Source organism: Astyanax mexicanus, chromosome 6 (assembly GCF_023375975.1).
Source record: "Astyanax mexicanus isolate ESR-SI-001 chromosome 6, AstMex3_surface, whole genome shotgun sequence".
NCBI classification, from domain to species: domain Eukaryota; kingdom Metazoa; phylum Chordata; class Actinopteri; order Characiformes; family Acestrorhamphidae; genus Astyanax; species Astyanax mexicanus.
The window spans coordinates 12,702,024-12,723,735 of NC_064413.1; the positions used below are offsets into that span (position 1 = coordinate 12,702,024).

The following is a 21,712-nucleotide window of genomic DNA, read 5'->3' on the forward strand; positions in this document are numbered from 1 at the left end:
TGATTTCTTGATTCTATAGGTCTGGCAGTAATCAGGCCAGGTCTGGTTATGGCCAGTAAAATTAAACTCAGCTTTGTGAACACTTTTTACACAAGGCTAGATTGTTTTTGCCCCTTAAAAATGTGCTTTTTATATTTACTTAGCTTACATTTGTCTGACAATAAAGTTTCTTTGATAAAAATATACTGATATTAATAAAAAATAATGATAAAGTGCCCTCTAGAACATGTTAATGAGTGCCCATCTCTGTCTTCTTCTGTCTTTCCAATAGAAAAGGGTGCTGTTATGAAGTGCTCTGTACTACTGTACTCTACTCTCTACTAGACAGTGTCAAAGCAAGATGTGCCCGGTTAGATTCTCCTCACATGAAGAAGCATAGCTTCAAATCATGCAGTGGGTGACCTTTTAAACATGCCATTTGAAAAACCTGAGTCCTATCATGTTAAGGGGTGCACCTGAGAAAGTATGTCGGGTTAGGATATTTTTAAATATATATTATATAATGCATCTGCAACCAAAAGGGATTTATTCTATTTTAAGCTTTTGTGGGTCAAAAATAGTGGGTCCAACCTTTTAAAATATTAGTGTTTGGGTGTTTGTTTATTAGAAGGGATTAAATACTTTTTGCAAAAAAGTGAATCGGTCCATTATCATGCTTGTTATTGAATATTAGTGTAATGCCTAATATTTAGAACAGAACAGAATTTAGAAACAAAAAGAAATTTTTTTGGCTGAAAAAAAAAAAACAATTCAAAGTACACTGGCAGTAAAGATTAAGTGTTCCACTTTATCTGATATCCTACTTACATTCATATACTGCTTACCCTGAGTTTACCTGGTATTTTTTCAGCTCTTTTCTTCACGCCCCCGCAGCACACTTGTTTACAGACTTCCACATATACCTGTGATGACAGCCAGTCACCGGAACTTCTCACCGGTTTACCTGCCCGTGCCTTAGCCCCGCCCCTACAGGCAAGGTGTGCTCCCGGCAAGCGAAACCAGTGATCTCACGCACAACAAACAGGATCCTCCTCACAACAGCAGCAGTGTGAATTCAGAACTGAAGCTCTGACGGTATGTTCACTTTACTGTGTAAAATCATGCTTATTATTAAATATTAGCATTTAATTTTTAATTCATCTTTAACTTTGTTGGTGTGAAAGACTGAAAGCTAGTGTAGAGATTTTGAAATGTTTTTTTCTTTATGTATAACTTACCTGCCATGCCTGTCTGTGACTTGAGAGAAATTGATTGGTATTTCTGAGGCAACTGTTTTCTACAGATATGGTGTAAATGAGATGTTTTCTATATTATTATTATTATTATTATTATTATTATTATTATTATTATTATTATTATTAATATTATTATTTTATTTATATCTTTTTTGGGTCCCCAAAGAAGTAATAAGTCTGTAATAAGAATGTGCAAAAGTGAATAACCTTCAAATGGATGAAAAAACTGAACAATTCTTTGGATATTCATTCATACGATTCTTAACACTCACACATCTCTATCTCTAAACCTAGAGGGTCAATTTATGATTATTTAGAAAATAATTAAATTGATAAAATAACTGAATTCAGTTTATTATATCTTTAGACATTTTAGGTCATAAATTTTTTGTTTTTAAATGCACATATTTTAAATTCCTAAATCTTATTTGAAAGATTCAAGTTTAAATTCCCAAATTTTAAATTATTGAAAATGTCTTTAATTTTAAGTTCCTAGATTTGTTTAATTTATTTTTTATACTGATTTTAAATTCTCAGATTTCAGGAGTGTAAATCTTATTGTACTTCACCCAAAACAATGACAAATAAACTGTAGCGTATATCATCAATGTCCAGTGAAAAACAAGTATCTCCATTTCTCTCGATTTTTATTTACTACATAATTTGAAACTCACAAACTATCCCTTACACAGTCAACATTTCTTGATGAATGGACCAATAGAAAGTCTCGAAAATGACAATATACAGAAATATAGTTTCATCCTGAGCACTGTCATCGTGTAGCTTCTGATTCATTATCTCCAGGGAGAACTTGCTGAACTTGTCATGATGTGCTTATGATGCTTATGTTGTCAGCAGTGTTGTGTTTTTGAGACAGCCTCTCAGGTGAGAAGATCTGAATAATCCTCTTTGAAGTTGCTGATCGTTTTTTACCATCTGAGCAGCACCTATAGTTACCCCTCATTGTTCCAGGCAGGCTAGTATCAGTTTTGTTCCAGGACAATGGCTTCAGGTGTCTAGCACTTTCTGTTTACTCTTCAGACTAAATGACATCATCCTGTGATTCCAGTCTGTCTGTCTACCAGGTTTAAGCTGATAAACCTCTGACCTTTACAAAGAATTGTCTGGCAGCAGTTCAGTTCAGTATGATTTGTATGGAACATTTTATGGGAAATATCACACCAGTGGAGCTTTCCATATCCTGCACATGACACGGCAGTGCTCCTTGCTATTTTACATCCTGCAAACAGTCTATTTTCACACCTCCTGCCTACTCCATTAAAATAAACACGGAGCTAACAAATATATATCTACGCTGATGGGTGTTGTGGTCTGAAAGTGAGGTGTGTTCTGGCATATTACTATCTTGACAATGGAAAACACAGGTTATAGGAAGCCCAGGTGACTGAAAAAAACCTAGACACAAGTCAGACGTTCATTGCTACCTTGGCAACGCAAGTGTAAAATGACCTGCTTGCTCCATCTTCACAGCGTGAACGAGCAGGTCAGTTTTCTCTGCTGAGAAGTGCAGAAGCTCTGTGCTGTTAAAATACAAATCTGCCAAAGTCAGAGTGCACCTGCTCTTAAAGGTAATGGCAAGTGAGATGTGATTGGTTTATTTTATATTACACCCAAAACTCTCCCATGAGTAATTAAAAGAGTTAAAGCCGTTTGCATGTTTCAAGCTATGCTTGGCGTACTTTTTCCGTCGTTGCGATAGCAAAGATACACTGACGCCCTAAATCAAGCTGAACAGTTGATGACTCACCAATAGATTTCTAAAATATGACCCAATATATGGCTGGAGAAAATGTGCCTCAGCTAAAACATATTTTTTGTACCTTAATTTCATGTTGTGTGGTTAGCTATATTCTAAAGTAGTTTGCTTTTTGAGGAAAAGGGCACTAGACACAAGAAGATGGTAAAGCTGGTTAGTTACTGTTGGTAACAGTAGCTTTAAGCCTAGCACAGGAACCCACTTGTTTTCTGCACTTTTACTTCTATCTAGCATCATTTCTTTCCCTTTCCCTGGCATCAGTGAAGCTGCAGTAAAAAGACATAGTTTGTGTAGCACCCTCTGATATGAACTCTCTGATATAGGATCACTGGTTATCCAGCACACTAGAAGGAATAACATCAGGTAACAGATGCCTGTGCTGATCAACATCACCTTAGGAGCACCATCTACCCATTCTCAGAAAAGCAATGGCAAATTTATGTTGTTTTGACCTGCAACCACCCACCTCATTTTAGCATCAACTGTAACTGTGATATGTTTTCTTGTTGTATAGGGATAGGAATTTGTGTGTGCGTGTAAGGATTAAAGAGGGCAATGCCAACTTTGCTCTCTGGCTGCTGGTGGCAAGCAGCATGATCGGGATTGCAGCTTTCACACTACATGATGATTGGTGACACAGGGTTACCAATTACATTATTTTTTATCTTGGGAAATATTTCAGACTTATCTGACTGCTCTCCAGAATCATGTTTTTAAATAAGAACAAGGCAGAGCTAAATGCACTTGAGAACTAGTGATGCAATGCAGAAGATACGTTGGTTGAACAGATGGTTCTTTCTATGCAATCCCATTGGCTGTAAGTAGCTGCTGCTCTTGACTTTAGATGTCTAGATATTAAACCTGCTAGATGTTTGCCGCCTGTGTGCCTCACATAGGTGATTGTTCGGCAAGTTTTTTAGTAGGTCACATTATTAGTGTAGTGTGAACTAGGCAGTGGTAGAAGTAATCATCAGAAAACATATTTTTATTGTCATAACAAAAGTGCATAGTATATCCAAGTTATAGTATATCCAAGTATTACAAGTAATTTTGGAGCATGTCTATTGGTCCATTCCTCTGAACAAAGGGTACACACAGTGTAAATTGCGGCTGACAATTTTAGCTTAAGATAGATATACAGCTCTGGAAAAATAAGAGACACTTAAAAATGATGAGTTTCTTTGATTTTATCAAATTGAAAACCTCTGGAATATAATAAAGAGGAAGATGGATGATCACAAGCCATCAAACCAAACTGAACTGCTTGAATATTTGCAGCAGGAGTGGTATAAAGTCCAAAATCAGTGTGTAAGACTGGTGGAGGAAAACATGCCAAGATGCATGAAAAACTGTGATTAAAAACCAGAGTTATTCCACCAGATATTGATTTCTGAACTCTTTAAACTTTATGAATATGAACTTGTTTTCTTCTGCATTATTTGAGGTTTGAAAATTGTGCATGTTTTCTGCAATTTTTCACTTTCTGTAAATAAATGCTCTAAATTACAATATTTGTGTTTGGAATGTTGTCCATAAAACAACAGTGTTCATTTTACTCAAACATATACCTATCAGAGAAACTGTAGTGGTCTCTTAATTTTTTTTCCAGTGCTGTATATCCATATTTTGAGCAAATGTGCAGCTAAGCACCACTTTAAACTGGTTTAATTTTAGAAAAAGCAGTTTGACACGGCAGACATGATCCTTTAATGACCTTGTTATGAATAATAAGACAAGACTGAAGAGGATGCTGGATTTGTTTTCCTCTTCCTTCAGTCAGTGTGTCGGTTAACATCCGCCTGGCACACAGTGTGTGTGTGTGTTTGTGAGATGACATGTTGACACATGACTGCACTTCTGTGTGTGTATGTGTGTGTGCCAGTTTCCTGGTGCACTGCTCAGTCACCTGGCCTGATTGGACTGTCTGCATGGCGTGTGTGATTTTCCGTAGTGTAGTCGTGTGGGATTAATGACAAACACTCCAGGAAGGTGTGACTGCTGAGTGGCTCCTGGCACAGACTTTGCTGTTCTTGTTTTGATCTGTATTCAGGTGTAGGGAAGTATGACACATTGAAAGGTTAACTTTGGCTGAACCTTTAAGGAAACAAGATAGAGATGTACTACATTGGGATAACATTTCTACACCTTGCAGTTTATTAAACTGCTGAACTCTAGGGATGTCCTGATCAAGTTATGCTTCAACATGATCTGATCTGAGTCTCTCAATGCTAAATATCAACTTTAGATAAGTAAAGTGTGTGTAATATCTTAATTATTCTTAATTAGACTTACCTGACCATTCAGCTCTGATATATTTTTATATAGTTGCAGATATTAAATAATGTTTTAATACCTGGTCCACATTCGTTTACTTTCTGAGAACTCTCAGCAGGGCAAGTATGTCCAGTAATGGCACACTGAGGACACCAGATGGTGCTCTGATGGTGGTTAAAGCTCTGTAATGGATTTGGATTTAAATAGTCTATTAAAATATACCTGGATCAGCCCTGATCCAGTGTCACTGAAAAACATTCTGTAATATCACTCCACTGTAATAGTCCTAACACTTCTCAACATTACCCTTTCACTTCAGATACTCATTCTGTTCAGCTCAGCTTGCCAACAAATGCACATGTATAGCTGCCCATAACCTCATAGCACAATTTGTATTAATGGCAGTGAGGTATGAGTAATTAAACTCCTCACAGGAAGGAGGAACTCAATTACTAATAATTAGTATCTCTGTCTCTCTGTAGAGTCTGTATAGCCATGCAGGTGGACCGCCGCTGGACGGAGGTTTTTAAAGACACAGAGTCTGAATCCAATCCCAGAGACAAGACGTCTCTGACCAAGAATGCTCCAATGCCCATTCATCCAACCACACCCCGATCAATGCCCCTGGATATCAGGTTCAATCACAGGTACTTCTTCTATCATCACTGAATCATAATGCAATGGCTGGCAGCATGTCTAGCCTAATACATTATATTTGAAAGGAGGTGAACATAAGAAAATTAGGTTTTGGCTAAATTATTCCTGTAAATCCAAGAGTCTTTTTGATTTTTAAATTATTTTAAATTATTATTATTTTTCTATTCTGCAGCTCTAGAGGACAATATAGGCCGTCATCTATGCCATCGATACCCAATCCGTTCCCAGAGCTCTGCAGTCCCTCCAACTCCCCAGTTCGGATTGGCTCCCTGGTGGGAAATACCACACCTTCTGGTGACGACACCCATGTAAGTGTGGTGTGAAGGTGGATGTACTCATCTTTATTTTTTAGTTTTCAAATAGGTGGGTGGGTGAATGGATGGGGTGATTGGTGGGTGGACAGATAGATGTGTGGGTGGATTGATTGATTGATTAATGGGTGGGTGTATGGGTGAATTGACAGTGGATGAGTGATTGAGTGGTTGGATAGGTGAATGGATGTGTAAGAGAATGGAAGGGTTGGTGGAAGAATAGAGGGATGGTTGGATGAGTGGGTATGTTGACACCCTCTGTGTGTGTGTGTGTGGATGGGTGAATGGATATTAAACAACACATTCAAAATACTGAAGCAAATAAAGTACTGATTTTCTTTACTGAAGATAAAATATAAGGAACATATGTTAGCTTGATGCTAAAATATTAGCTGTGTCTGTGTTTTTTGTATTGTTTAATGTTGTATTAAAACAGTGGTTTTTAATGCCAGTGGCCCCAGCCAGTGTGGAAATATTTCACATGCTGGTTTAAGTTAGTTGGTGGTTGCCAACGGCAATACAATAGTGAGATGGTGCATTTTAGCAAAAGTGTTCCACTCACCCACACACACACACACACACCCCTGGGGGCATTGTTTTTGTCGTCACTTCTCTTTGTGCGCACAAAAACACACCCAGAAACGCATTAAATCTGTATACGACCTTGGTCTCACACAAAAGTTGCACTCAGACTCAGACAGACACGTGTGTGTGTGTGTGAGTGTGTGTGTGATTAAGCGTGTGTGTGTGTGTGTGCAGGTGTGTGTTTTGACTAATTGTCTCTTTGTGTGTTCTGCGATGGTTTGGCTGCATGTTTGATTGACAGCTCAGTAATACTGGTTCATCAAGTTTGAAAAGAGGTTCTTCTTTCTCTCTTTCCCCATTAAATCTTTCACCAACTACAGCTGCTACTACTGCTACTGCTACTACTGCTACTACTACAAAAATAAATAAATAAATAATAATAACTTTATACAATTACTAATTAAGTACTTCTTTGCTCTAAATCACCAAAGCAAAGATAAACCTTTATGCTTTCATACACAGGTAAAAGGCGTCCAAAACTAGTATTGACAGAAAGAAAAATCACCTCCTGTCAATCCAGCTCTTTATATTCTTTTGTGAGCATACATTATGTTACACTGTGAGGATGACACATTTTTACCTCTCATAAATCTCAGGGGGAACAAGGGAGTGGGGTGAGGAGTGACAGATGAAAGCTGTGAGTTCTGTATGATTCATGTTGAGACTCTTTGCAGTACCTAACAACCTGTCAGTGATACATTCAGAAACTTGGCCTTTGCTATATTTAGCAGTTTTTCTTAGGCCGGGTTCACAATGCATGATATATGGCCGGATTTTTTCCTCTGCACTTTCTCGGTCCAAACACTTTATTGGCAAATATAAATTTTAATTGAATTTAAAGGATTTAATAGTAGCTGTCTGGTTACGTGTGTTATCATGCTTAGACTGAGACAAGCGAAAGTAATCAGAGTAAGTGTTTACATGTGCTGAGTCATCTGATTACTGACTTTAATTGCATTTGTAAATCAGATTCCTAGGCCTCAATCTCACAGTATGGTGTTTACATGACAAGTTGAATAACCAGTCGGTGACGCTATATATTGTTGTGTGAAAAGTGTTGTGACCTAAAGTTAAAACAGCAACTAGCTACAGCCAATGCGTGCACATCACATTAGTACTAATGTGTGAGTTTTTTTGCAGTCAGGCTCCTGTTCATGCAGTTTGCAAAACACACCCACTAAAAGATCCCAGATAAGAAGACAAGTCGCTGTGTATTGTAAAGAATACGACAATCTATCGACTCTAAATAAGTTGTCGTATGAACCTTACTTTTTTAAGTAATGTTCACTGACAACTTGAGTTAATGAGACTTAAATCTTAAAAAAGTTTTTAGGCCTAAATTGTAAATTAACTTCATTGATGTTTTTGTAACATTTCAAATGCTTTGCACTATAATTCTACTTTAATTTTTATTTTATGGTCAGTTGAACAAAGATGTATTTACTGCTATAGAGTTAACAGTAACGCACATTGACACACAGAGTTAGCAGCTCAGAAAATGTTGCTTGCTCTTACAGCCTACAACACAGAGATCAGGCAGGTAATCAAAATATATAAAATTCAAGTTTAGCTAAGGTAGTCTGAAGGTAATTAATACACATTGACAGTGAGTGTCAGGAACAGGGATACACCCAGTTTGCAAATAGATTGGGCCATAAGCCAATAGAAAGGAAGCGGTCATTGGCAACAGACGATTAATTCAATTTAAAAGATCTTTATTTTAATGTTAATGTGTCCACTTCATTTTTTTTGAGTTGTGGATTAACAGTGTAGGTAGTAAAACGTGTCAGCATGTGGAGCTGTTGCTTTTTACAGGTTTTCTTTATAAAGGATCGCTATGCTGTCTTCATTCTCTGTGATAGTTTGACAGTTTTACACAGCTCTTTCTGCGTGTGTGTTTGTGTAGGTGGTGAGAGTGCTCGGGGAGGACACTCGCAGTCGGTCAGTGTTGGTGTCGTCAGGGACGACGGTGAGGGACGTGTGCCATATTGTGGTACAGGCAGCTCACTGCACGGACCAGGAGAACTGGGCTCTTATTGAACAGCACCCTACACTGGGGCTGGGTAAGAATAACAGTTTCTATTGGTATAGCCTTAAATGTTCTATTAACTGTTAGAACTGTAAAACAATGTGTGGCAATATATACTTATCATGTGGTTGTTTTGGTGTTCCAGAGCGCTGCCTGGAGGACCACGAAGTGCTGGTCCAAGTGCAGTCCTCTTGGCCACAAGATGGTGACACCAAACTGCTCTTTCGAAAAAACTACGCCAAGTATGATTTCTTCCAAAAAACAGTGGTATGAATAAAGATGCTCCCTTTATTTTTGTTTTTTACGAATCTTGTATTACATTGAGATTAAATACAAATTTGATATGTTATAACCTCCTGAAACCTGGCAATTAACCTTTGTCCACTGCAGTGGACATATGTCTGACACCTATAAGTCAAGCATTATTTATGCAATCTGTATGTGAAGAGGGCATCCTGGGCTGTGTAATCATGCCTTAGTTTAGAGGTAAGGCCAACAGAGCCTAGGGATGGTCTTATTATAGGTGCCTTATAAATGCTCAGCTAACATTCAACTAACATTTAACTGCACGTTTATTAAATGCAAAGTAAATTATTCTCTATTCAATGTAACCCTACACTTAACTCTAACCCTAACTCGATTCTTAACATTTTTAGGCTTAGAGTTTAGCCTAAGGTTTTGGTTAGGAAGTGTTTAGGGTTGATTCATGGGAGTTAAGGTTAGGTGTAAAATTAGGTTCTTTAAAGAATAATTTACATTCAACTAAAAGTAAAGTAGACATCTAGTTGAGTGTTATTTGAATGTTGGTTGAGCATCTATGAGGCATCTATAATGGACCATCCAAATAAAGTGATACTGGACTTTATGACAATAAGAGGTTTGTTTCATTAAAATAAGATTCTTAACTTTTGGTAAACAGGTCTTTCTACCTTCCATTTTTACCCAGTTCTATACTTATGAGACTGAGGCTGAGCAAGCAGGCAAGAGGGGCTTATATCTGAAGAAAGCCCTTTAGTGTTTAGATTTGTTTCCTTCATCTTTATGTTTTTATGGTTATTAAATGAAATACAGGGAAATTAATAAAATACGATTACATATCCTCTGCGTTCAGAGACCAAGCAATACCTGATGTCTGCTATAAGTGACGTGATTAAAAAAATAAAAATAGAAATTTTTCACAGTAACATTTCCTACAATCACATTATTTAAATTAATTAGGAGGATACAGCAAAATAATATGGCATTTCTTTAAAAATATGAGGAACATTTCAGATGCATGCCAACCACAGTTATAAATATCTGCTTACGTCATTACTATTTGTAGTCAGTGCAACCAGTCAGTCACTGCAATTGTGTTCTCTGTCACTCAGAACTGCCTAACACTCTCATTGTGAATAACCTCCAGCAATTTCCCACTTCACTGTACATTCAAACTGGCTGCAATTTCACTTATTCCAGAGCTCTCATGAAACGTGACAGCATGTCATCTTCATTCATCTCTTTTGGGGGAGACCAAACAGATCACATCCATGACTACTGCTACTGTTTATAGCTGTGCAATATACAGTACATTCACAAAGCACCATTTGGTTGCCTATACTAATACTGGGTTTGTCCTCCTTTTGCTTTTTTTGATTGGGAAAAGCACAAGATGATAGATACATTCCACTAAGAATCTGTTGACGTGATTGCATTAAATATGTTCTGTTGGATTCAGAACCAGTGGCTGTGATTAAAAATACACTCAACTGATTGTCCTTTTCACAAAACCAGATTGATACTACTTTTACTTTGTAAAGTGTGTAATCACTGGAAGTATTTAGCTGTTCAGTTTGGTAAGCCAGTACCCATTTCTCATTGTAGCCTCAGTTTTCTGTTCTTGTCTGATAGAAGAGAATTCTCATGTGGGTTTTTTGTTATTTGTACCTTTTTAAAAGCACAGCTTCACTGTTAGAAAAGATGTGTAACTTGTCCAAATTTGACTTTTAACTTTCTTTTAATTACACAGCAATACTTCCCGGAGAACATGATCTCAGACAGCTCTGAGACCAAGGAGGGAATGACCTCATCACAGCACATCCAGGTTAGCCAGATAAAAGCCAAACTTATGTTATAAAGTAATGTCTCATGATGTGGGGTTGGACTGAAATAAATCTTGTAACATTGCAGAAGCTTATAAAAACAATGCCACAGTGAATGTGTGCTGCAATCAAAGCTAAAGTTGCTTCAACCAAATATTATAGTGTGTGACCTTTTTTTATTGCCGACTTTTTTTTGGCTAGACTGTGTATTAACATGTACCATTCTGACACCCTTAGCAGACGTATGTAGTCTAGTATAAGGATGATCCGTGCAGAGATGCAAGAGAACTCGAACGAATAATCCCAACTAAATTTCTTTAATATATTGGCATTGTAATAAAATTAATAAATTTTCAATGGACATATATGCAGATAAAAAGGGAGCCTAGTTCATCACACATTTATGCACATTATCATTTTAATAGAACATTATAGTCATTATGCCTTTAAGAAAAATTTGTTTTTTGGGGGGGGGGTGTTTGGTCAACCAAAGCTTTTGTCCTTAATGTCATTTTTACATTACTTACATTACTTTTACTTTTATACTTGAGTAAAAAGCTTGAGTTGATACTTCAACTTCTACAGAAATAGGCTGTATCTCTGTCTTTTCTTTGTATGTGTGATTGTGTGTGTGTAGAGTATGCTGAAGTGTGGTTCATGTCCAGACATTCAGGGGTATCTACATGTAAGAGAAGCAGGGAAGAAGTCCTGGAAGAAAATGTACTTCATTTTACGACGATCTGGACTCTACTGTTCCACCAAGGGGTCGTCTAAGGTCAGAACAATGCAACGCACTTATTCAGAGTCCCACCTGTGCAAAACAGTCTCTTCTTTTAAGATGCATTGAAACATTAAAATTGTGTAGTGTTTTGCTCTTGTTGCTTGTTTTTTAGGACACAGTATTAGTTCATTCTGAGTTTATTCTTAGTAACTGCCCATTACTCTGTCTTAGTCTTGTTAAACTTGTTAAAAAAACGTGGGCTGATACTTACAGGGGGAGGTTTCCCCAAACATGGATTTATGCTAGTCTTGGACTACACAGCATTTTGAATGGAGATTTACTTTTTTAAAAAATAATATAGTCTACGACTAGGCTTAATCCCTGTCTGGAAAACTGCCCCACAGATTTGTCATTAATGTGAAATATTGGCAGCCATAGAATGCTTCTTAGCTACACATTACCAGTTTAAACCAACTGTGGTATAATAATTTAAACCATATTAAAAAACAACTCTGACCTCTGGGTGCCAACATGACAATGCTACATTAAAAAAGCAAAGAAATATCAAGAAACATGAAATGATTAAACAGAACATGACCAACAGAACAATAAAATGTTGCTCAATAAATAATATCAGTATACTATCAAATTAAACAGTTACTACTATCCATTTTCCAGTGGACAAGATGATAAAAAGTAAAAGGTTGCATCTTTCTTCATATTCAATATCTGTTGTGTTAAACTGATTTAATGGAAAATCATTACAATACTCATTTTTGGATTGTGAATTAATGTGCTATAAAACAGGCCTCAACTTCAGTAGTTCTGTTTACTATATCGTGCTCAACTCAAGCAAATCAAACTCTGCCTTTTAATTAATGGAATACTAATTTAAATAATGGAATACTATCTGCATACAGTATGTGCATACAAATAACACTACAACAATACTGTATATTGTTTGTATTTAGGAGCCTCGACACCTTCAGTGTGTAGCTGATTTGGAGGATCTCACTGTGTACACAGTTTCCAACAGCCGTAAACTCTACGGCTCCCCTAAAGTACACACTTTCTGCATTAAGGTAACACCAGCAGCTCCTACCCTATATGATTCATACATTACTGTACAAATACAAAGTAGAAGTACAGACTTCTCACGCTTCATGTGCAAATCATATTCAGCACACTTTTGTAACATGTCATGTGTATACAATATGTATCTCTGTTTTTGTTTTGATGTGTGCTGGTTGTGTGTGTTTCAGTCTTGTAGAGACAGATTTCGTTCTCAAGACCTTAAACTACTGTGTGCAGAGAATGAACAGGCTAAAACCTGCTGGATTACGGCCTTCAGAGTGTTTAAGGTACAGACACACCAACCTACCCAGCTTTTGGACATTAAAATGTACATGTAAAGTGTACATTAAAGTGTGCCTCTGAAAAATCTCAGTTCGAAGAGGCATGTAGCCCTAACATTTCCCCTTCCAGACTATCAAAAATTGGGACAGACTACACCTAGAAGTGCACACACAAAACAGAGGGATAGGACTAAGTGGTAGGGCAAAGAGATGAAATAGATTGGGCCTTAGTCTCTGCTTGCATTCACTAAGCTATGAGCCTTATTCATTTATTTGTGTAGTTTTATATGTATGACCCTTCTCTGTCCATTTCCATCAATGTTTTGTCTATGGTATTCTTGTCTGGTAGGGTTTTGGATAAAGCTATGTATCTGCAATTGCATCCTGCTTCCATCTTGTCTATGGTTCTGACAACTACACAAAAAACAATGTGTAATTTGAGATTAAATCTCTTTTAGATGTAATATCACCCCATGCATGGCTAGCATAAACATGCAAGTGTTTCTGTGTATTTGTTGATAGAAATCTCAGTTTTTTTAAATATCCAGATACATGTACTAGTGCACTAGATACTTTTGTCACACATTATTGTACCAAACACATTCTTTTATCTTTTGCTTTATGTCGTTTGGAGATCAGATCATCTGTTACTAAACTATTAACAGTAACAAGAATTTTGATCAAAGGTGCCCAAAATTTTGTGTCACTTTTGTCTATAGGTGTTCAGTTACAATAAATCAACTGTTGTTGTGCAAAATTTCTAATCCTACCTTAATCACTTTCTGTCCACCAAGTTGCTAACAGACATTATTAGTATAGTAGACTTTCCTAGGTGTTCTGTGGTCAGAAACTGAATAATGATGATGGACTTTATTTTGGGGCTGATTTGAGGTTTTTAACTGTGTTTCTAATGAACTGTGTGTGCGTGTGTGTTTCAGTATGGGAAGCAGCTTCAGTGTAATTACCTGTTATCCCAGACTAGTCCTAAACTACAGATCCCACCACGAAAAGACATCAAGGTAAAAACACACTCACACCAACCTACCACCCACACACTAGCATACAAACAACATCAACACAATTACTAACTGCAAATCCCACTAAAACAAAACTTCACAGATTTGCAGGATATCACAACCTGTTTCGATGTTGTAAAAGCACAATCCCACACACATATTGTCTCTGCAAAAAACATCTCTTTCATGGGTTTATCATCCTTTTAAAATCCTGTCGCCTCTTTGACTCATCCTGTTCTCTGTATCAGGAGGGTGAGGAGTCAATGGTAGCCATGGATTTCTCCGGGAAGAGCGGAGGAAGAGTGATCCTGAACCCTCGAGAGGCTCAGAGTGCAGAGCAGGAAGAAGGCTATAACTGGAGGGTGAGTGTTTTTATTGTACTTTTATTAGTCAATATCTTATTATGCATCTATTAAAATAAAGTACTAAAGCTAAGCCTATCATAATAATTACTTTATCAAGTTATTATACAACATACGGACATATCCTATATAATTTCTACTTACCTTGATATTGTTTATCTCTTTTACAAATGAAAGACCATTAACGTGAACAAGCTGTCTCTGCTTTATTTAGGATATTTAATGTTTCTATTTCAATTAAAATGTTTGAATATTTTTGATAATTAAAAGTTCATTGCTATTTAACAGTATGTAAATGCATGATGGCTTACCTTTGGTTTGGGGTCCCAGACTTTTCAGTTTTGTCCGAATTAAGCATAAGCAGGTGTGAAAGGGTCTGGATCAAAGGACCAATTTTTTCCAACCAAATGAGATGTTCCTGGTTCAACTGAACAATGGTCTGGTTCGTCTGCAGTGTGAAAACACTTTTCCCTGTGGTTCAAACATTCAGACAGATTACAGGTAGCTAAGGCAGATTAGAGAAAAAAAGAACCAGTGTTATGCTGAAATTCGACTCTCATTGGTGTGCTGGTGACTCCTGTGTCGTAATTGCAGATTAACCTTTATTTATAAACAGGAAAAGAAAGGAATCCAAGTGTACATTTACTGTTACATTCACTCTGCTCTATTATGCACATGCCAATGAAAGTGAGTCGAATTGAGAAGGAGAATTCAGCACAACACCTGGAAACTCGCTGAACTGACAGGATTTTACAAACCAGCAAATGTAAAGTGAAGGGAACCAAGACCACATAGCTTGCAGCACGTGAATCCTGGCATTGTCATCTTGGAATATGGCCGTGTCATTGGGCAAGAAAAAATCAATTGATGGAATAACCTGCTCTATATTCAGTATATTCAAGTAGTCAGCTGACCTCATTCTTTTAGCACATACTGCTGCTGAACCTAAACCTGACCAACTGCAGCATCAACCCCACATCATTTACTTACTTAAATCCAGGTGGAGACTTTTTTTTGGTGAGGCAGTGTATTTAAACAAAAAGAGTTAAACTAACTACAGCTTATGACCACTACTTATTCACATAACTCAATACTAAAACTTACATTCTACCTTATTTTTATACTTCCTGTATAAAAATGCATTTTACCTCAAGATAGAAAAGCTAAGTGCATGAGTTTGAGCTGTATTGGCATATGATTAAAATGCCTGATACAGCAGCTTATTTTCTGAGGGTGGCTGATAAATATTGCTGTTGCAACAGATATTTTTTAATCATACACAAATACTTTGACCTGCTATAAATAAAGCGGGTGTTTCTGATAAAGTGGTCAGTGTTGTGAACAGTATCCAAAACATTGTATGTGTTTTTTATTCTAGAAGAGAGAAGCGTTACGCTACAGCTTACCCAGCAGCGTTCCAGGATCACGAACTACAGGTAGGTCTTTCAAATCACACAACAGTCCTACACTGTATTTGTGAAAAAGTCAGAGGTTTAAATTCCTCAGTTTCAGCAAAGCAAAGCTCACAAGGGTTTAAGGACAGCTAGAGGGCGCTTTAACAGAAGTAATTGTGATTGTATTTATTATCTTAAAGCAGTGTGGCCCAGGTCAGCTTGTGTGTAGGTTAGCTTCACTGAACAGTTTGTGTTCTGCACCTCAGTTACATCATTAGATGGAAGTTAAATAAAAATAAATAATAAATAGTGTTTGGCTATGTTCAGACTGCCAGCACAAATCTGAGCAGATTTGGTATATCTAAATTGTTCTCAGATTGATGTTTGATAGTCTGAACAGCCAGAAACCACATCCGATTTTCCCAAACTGGACTCTCAAATCACATTTCAGCTCTCTTTTGCTTCCCTCACAACACGATAATCAACAACCTCATCAAATCCAGAGTGACAGAAGGAAAGTGCCAAAGCAAAGAGAGTAAAAATTATCACAGCAACCCACACACATGGGCCATTCCACCAAATGGATGCCATTTGCTTGTTGTAACTCTTCAAAATAAAACTTATATATATTTTTTTATCTTTTTTCGACTCAAACTGGAAAAAAAACTTAAATATACAAAAAAACAAATGAGGGAAGTTAATTTTGGTCTTCCTATGGTCTTCAGAAGAACCAGCTGATGTCACTTCCTGTTATAGATGTGACTTGTAGAATGTTCCAGATGTTTCAGATGGGGGGATGTGTTACGGTAACAGTACTGAGTAAAACCCAGGGACACAACTAAAATGTGTATTTTAACTTAAATATTATACATTTATTATGAAAATATTTTTAAAGCATAGAAAGGATTTGGAGTCACACAACAATGCAAAAAAATACAGAACAGGCCAAAAGTTTGGACACCTTTTCATTCAATGTGTTTTCTTTATTTTCATGACTATTTACATTGTAGATTCTCACTGAAGGCATCAAAACTATGAATGAACACATGTGGAGTTATATACTTAACAAGAAAAGGTGAAATAACTTTTATATTCTAGTTTCTTCAAAATAGCCACCCTTTGCTCTGATTACTGCTTTGCACTCTCTTGGCATCATTCTCTCAATGAGCTTCAAGAGGTGGTCACCTGAAAAGTTTTCCAACAGTCTTGAAGGAAGGAGTTCCCAGAGGTGTTTATTAGCACTTGTTGCCCCTTTGGCTTTACTCTGCGCTCCAGCTCACCCCAACCCCCCCAAACCCCATCTGGATTGGGTTCAGGTCCGGTGACTGTGGAGGACAGCTCATTTTTTGTTAAGCACATAAAATTCCACGTGTTCATTCATAGTTTTGATGCCTTCAGTGAGAATCTACAATGTAAGTAGTCATGAAAATAAAAAAAAACGCCTTGAATGAGAAGGTGTGTCTAAACTTTTGGCCTGTAGTGTATGTCTCTGAAAGATTTTAATAATTATATGTCATGGTAAAGTTTATAGTTAGAAAGTGGAGACAGGTAACAAATGCTATTTTATTAACAATGCTAAAGCTATTTTTTCAGTGTTCTAAGTAGTTTTTATTAATGTTTTTAAATAAATATCTGACTTCATACTGGAGGTGGAAAATACCGGGCTTAATGATCTGAAGCACATTGTATGAAGAATTTTGCACAGTGCTTTACATATTATAGGAGAATAACACTTCTCTTTAAGCAAGATTTGTGCATTAGGAAAGGTTATGCAACGTTAATACATTTAACATATCAGTAAGCTATGATATTTTGGCATTTCAAACCTAAATACGTTTTTGAAGAGGAACCTTTGTTTATTGGTGCCAGCAAAAACTGTCCTACCTTTACTGCAGCCTAGATTTTGGGACACAGTCTTTGTGTTTTTCCTGCTCTAACACACTGAGCCAGCTCATGAGGAGCTTCAGGCGAGTCAGGTGAGCTAGATAAGGGAAAGCGTGCTGGGATGATTCCTTCTGGCCTGCAGTCCTCTCTGCTTAGCTACAAACCCCCAGCAAATTAGCAAGAGCTTCCTGAGATTAACTAGCACTGAACGCTAGTCTCTGTAGAGCCATGTAGACTGTAAAAGGAGCCAATTTGACACTTATGACATGGTTTTTAGAGTATGCATTACAATTATGTTTGTGTGTGCCTCTTTGTGTGTGTTTATCTGTAGCTGTGCATCAGACACAGCCCTGGTTTCATGGTGGCGTGTCCCGGACGGAGGCTGAGAGACTTCTGGAAGAGCAGGGTCAGGTGGATGGGTAAGAACGATCATTAACTCTTCTTTTGACGTTCAGCAGAGCTTACATTAATACATGCATGTAGCAATATATAACTTATATCTCTCTCCCCTCTCTCTCTGCAGGATGTTTTTGATTCGGGACAGTCAGATGCATGCACAGTGTTTTGTGTTGTCTCTGTGTCATAAACTGAAGACCAAGCACTACCTTCTCATACCTGTGAGTTCACTGTGTTTGTTTGTGTGAGTGTGTGTGTATTTGATGGATGGTACAATGAGTGCTCATTAAACGCCTTATCTAAACTGCACACTATCAGCAGCTTTTTTGTATTCAGTCAGTAGCACACAATAATTATCTATATTTATTTAAAGGAGAAAAATCAGTTTATCAATAGCCAGTGATTTAGTGTTTTGAATCAGATTACAACACAGCTTTTTACTGAGTGAAATACAGTGTCGTACAAAGGCCTGATTGCTGCCAGATCTGTAGAATCAAGGAATCAGTTAAATAGAACCTGTCTGACAACATGAAGCAGCTAAAAGATCTCAAAAAACAACATATTATGCCCTGATCTGACAAAATTGAAAGACAGATTATAAAACAAAGTCATTGACATCTGTCTGTCTGGAAAAGCTTACAAAGTCATTTCTAAAGCTTTGAGACTCCAGTGGACCACAGTGAAAGCTATTATTAAAAATGCAACAGTATTCACACATTCCCACACATTCCCAGGAGTGACTGGGCTAACAAAATTACTCTAAAAGGACATGGAAAAGTCATCCAGAAGGTCACAAAAAAACCAGAACAACATTTAAAGAACTGCAGGTCTCACTTCTCTTAGTGAATGACAGTGGTAATGCATAATTTCAGAAAAAAAAGCATTATACTCAACGTAAAGCATGTTGGTGGTAGTGTGATGGTCTGGAGCTGCTTTGATCATCTTGAAATAATACATTATATTATTTAATACTATTAGAAAGAATGACACCAGACAACATGCCCATGTGGGGCCTGTATGGGTAAACCGGCCGGAACCAGGAAGTTTTATCCATGGGTTGCATGATGGCCCCACATAAGAATAAAAAGTTAAATATGGGCCCTATGGGTCCACTGGCAGATACAGATCAACAAAATGCTTATAGTTGTGTTTACAGCCCTTGTTTTCCATCAAGCACAATAAATATGATAGCTGGTAGGGTTATTGCACCAAATTACTTGTATTTCATAACTGAATTGTGTAGAATTTGTGAAAAGCTGAATTATTATTTAGATTAAAAAGTAAAGTTAACCTCTCTATCTCTTTCTCTCTCTCTCTCTCTCTCTCTCTCTCTCTCTCTCTTTCTCTTTCTCTCTCTAGTATGAGGAGGGTGGAAGACAGCACTACACTATGGATGATGGTGTCACTCTCTTTATGGATCTGCTGCAGCTGGTGGAGTTTCACCAGATTAACCGTGGAATCCTTCCTGTGTGTCTGAAGCACCCCTGCACACGCATCGCTCTCTAAATCAATCATCTCTCACTCCTCTCCCAGTGTGCCAGTGAAGCATTCCACTTCTATAAACCAAACCTTCACATCCACACTGTTCTGCATCCCTGCTGACCAACCGAACTCATCCAGCCACACATTTAAATGTCCATTTTTCTTTAGTATACAGTTCAAGCAGGATTCTGTTTACAGGTCAACCACTAGAGAACGCTCTAACAGAAGTAATGGTGATTGTATTTATTATCCTTAAGCAGTGTGTACCAGCTCAACTTGTGTGTAAGTTTACCTGCACTGCACAGTTTCAGTTGTCTGCACTTCAGTCACAACATTAATTGGAGTTTTGGTTCTTATTTAGCTAAATGAGGTGTGTTTGGCTAAGTTCAGACTGTCAGACAAAATCTGATCAGATTTGGCTGATCAGGATTGATGATGCCAGAAACCGAAGGAAATCAAATTTAAATGTGATTTTCAACTAGATTTTTACAGATACGTCTCAGTCTGCACACCACTTGGGGCGTTTTCACACCAGCATTATTTGTTACGGTTAAAACAGTGTTAAAACAGCAATTGCACTGAAAATAGAAAGAAAAAAAACAAAAAAAAAAAAGACTCATGATAAGTGATCTTGGTCCTCCGAAGTATTCTCCAAAGCGCTCTTGTTTGTGGTGAGAATGTGTTTTGGTCTCGATCCAAACCAACTATCAAATATTTTCTTTTATAGTCCTTTTATTTGCGATAAATTGCCGTTCAGGTGCAGTTTAATTTGATTTATCACCTAGATGATTACCACAGGTATAAACAAACAGTATCGTCTGCTGATCCATGCTGTTTTTACACTAAATGCAGTGTGTGCAGCGCTCACTTCTCGTGTCCATGCAACTCTGTTTACTATATGCTCTGTGCATCCTAATGTAAACACTAGTTTAAGGCGCAGCAGCTAATTTTCTGTGTTCACACTGGTCTGGAACACAGAACCTTCTAGCTGTATTTATTTTATTGCTCCTGCGCTGACAGCTCTGACCAATCAAGAGAGAGATAACATGCACACAAGGTTTGTTGGAGCCCATTTTGATGCGTTTATATGTGTCTTTTCAAATACAAAACAAACCGAGGGGGGAAAACGCTCCAAATGACCAAACTTATGAACTAATTCAGACCAGAGAAACAAACTACAGGTGTGAAAACGCCCTTAGACCTTAAACAAATCTGATTTGCCTGTAGTCTGAACATAGTCTTAAACTATGTGTTAGGCTAATCCGTCTAGATTGTATCCAGATTTATTGCTGATAATCTGAACAGCCAGAAAACACACTAAAACCAATTGTTGAAAAGCAAGCGGATTCTAATCCCATTTGGAGGTGGCACTCACAATGCAACAAACAGCTTTCTCATCAAGTCTAAAGTGAGGGAAGTTTGGGGTCCAAGAAGAGCAGCATGGGTTAGTTACTCTACAATTGCTGACCTTAGTAATAAATAGTAAATAGCAGTACAGAGAGTCACCACAACAGATCTGATTTGAGAAACAAATCCCATTCACCCGCAGTCTAATTAAAGCCTTAGATCAGTGTAAACTGTGCAGTGCAAATTCACCTTCGTACTGGAGTTGGAAAATACCAGGCTTAAGGATCTAAAGCACATTGTTTGAAAATTTTTGCACATTGCTTTACATATCAGAGGAGAATTAAACTTCTCTTTAAAATACATATATTTATGAATAATATATTGTCTACCAGTAATAGTTTACATTTTGTTGTGTTTATTTTATACACATGTTTTATCACTGTAATCTGCAGGCAGGTATTTGAATTAGTCTTCCACTGTCCTTTTTTCCACTGTTTTTTCTTTATGTAATGTTGAATAAACCTTTGTTAAAAAACCCAGTCTGCATTTAATGTAGCACACTTTTGCAATGAAACATATGTACTGTATTTTGCGTACTATAAGGCACAATGGATTATAAGGCGTACTACTAATAAATATCTATTTTCTGGTCTTTTTTTCAAACACAAAGCGCACTGGATTATAAGGCGCATAATGCGACACTAGTAGGGAACATGGGTGTCGCCATGTTTTCCTTCTAATTCAGCAGGTCTCGCCGCTGACTTTTAAGCTAAGCTAAGTAAACAAAACTATAATTCTTAAAAAAA

General features: G+C 37.3%; 1 protein-coding gene across 1 annotated transcript; it reads left to right on the forward strand.

Moving 5' to 3' along the window:
* Positions 1-952: 952 nt before the first annotated feature.
* grb7 (growth factor receptor bound protein 7) lies at positions 953-21,441 on the forward strand. Its single transcript, XM_015602194.3, has 15 exons — positions 953-1,074; positions 5,769-5,933; positions 6,116-6,251; positions 8,746-8,902; positions 9,014-9,135; positions 10,877-10,951; positions 11,587-11,724; positions 12,642-12,752; positions 12,933-13,031; positions 13,964-14,044; positions 14,290-14,403; positions 15,782-15,839; positions 18,013-18,100; positions 18,205-18,298; positions 19,437-21,441. The coding sequence occupies exons 2-15, from the start codon at positions 5,782-5,784 to the stop codon at positions 19,581-19,583; spliced, it is 1,572 nt and encodes a 523-aa protein (XP_015457680.3). The 5' UTR covers positions 953-1,074; positions 5,769-5,781; the 3' UTR covers positions 19,584-21,441.
* Positions 21,442-21,712: the final 271 nt, after the last annotated feature.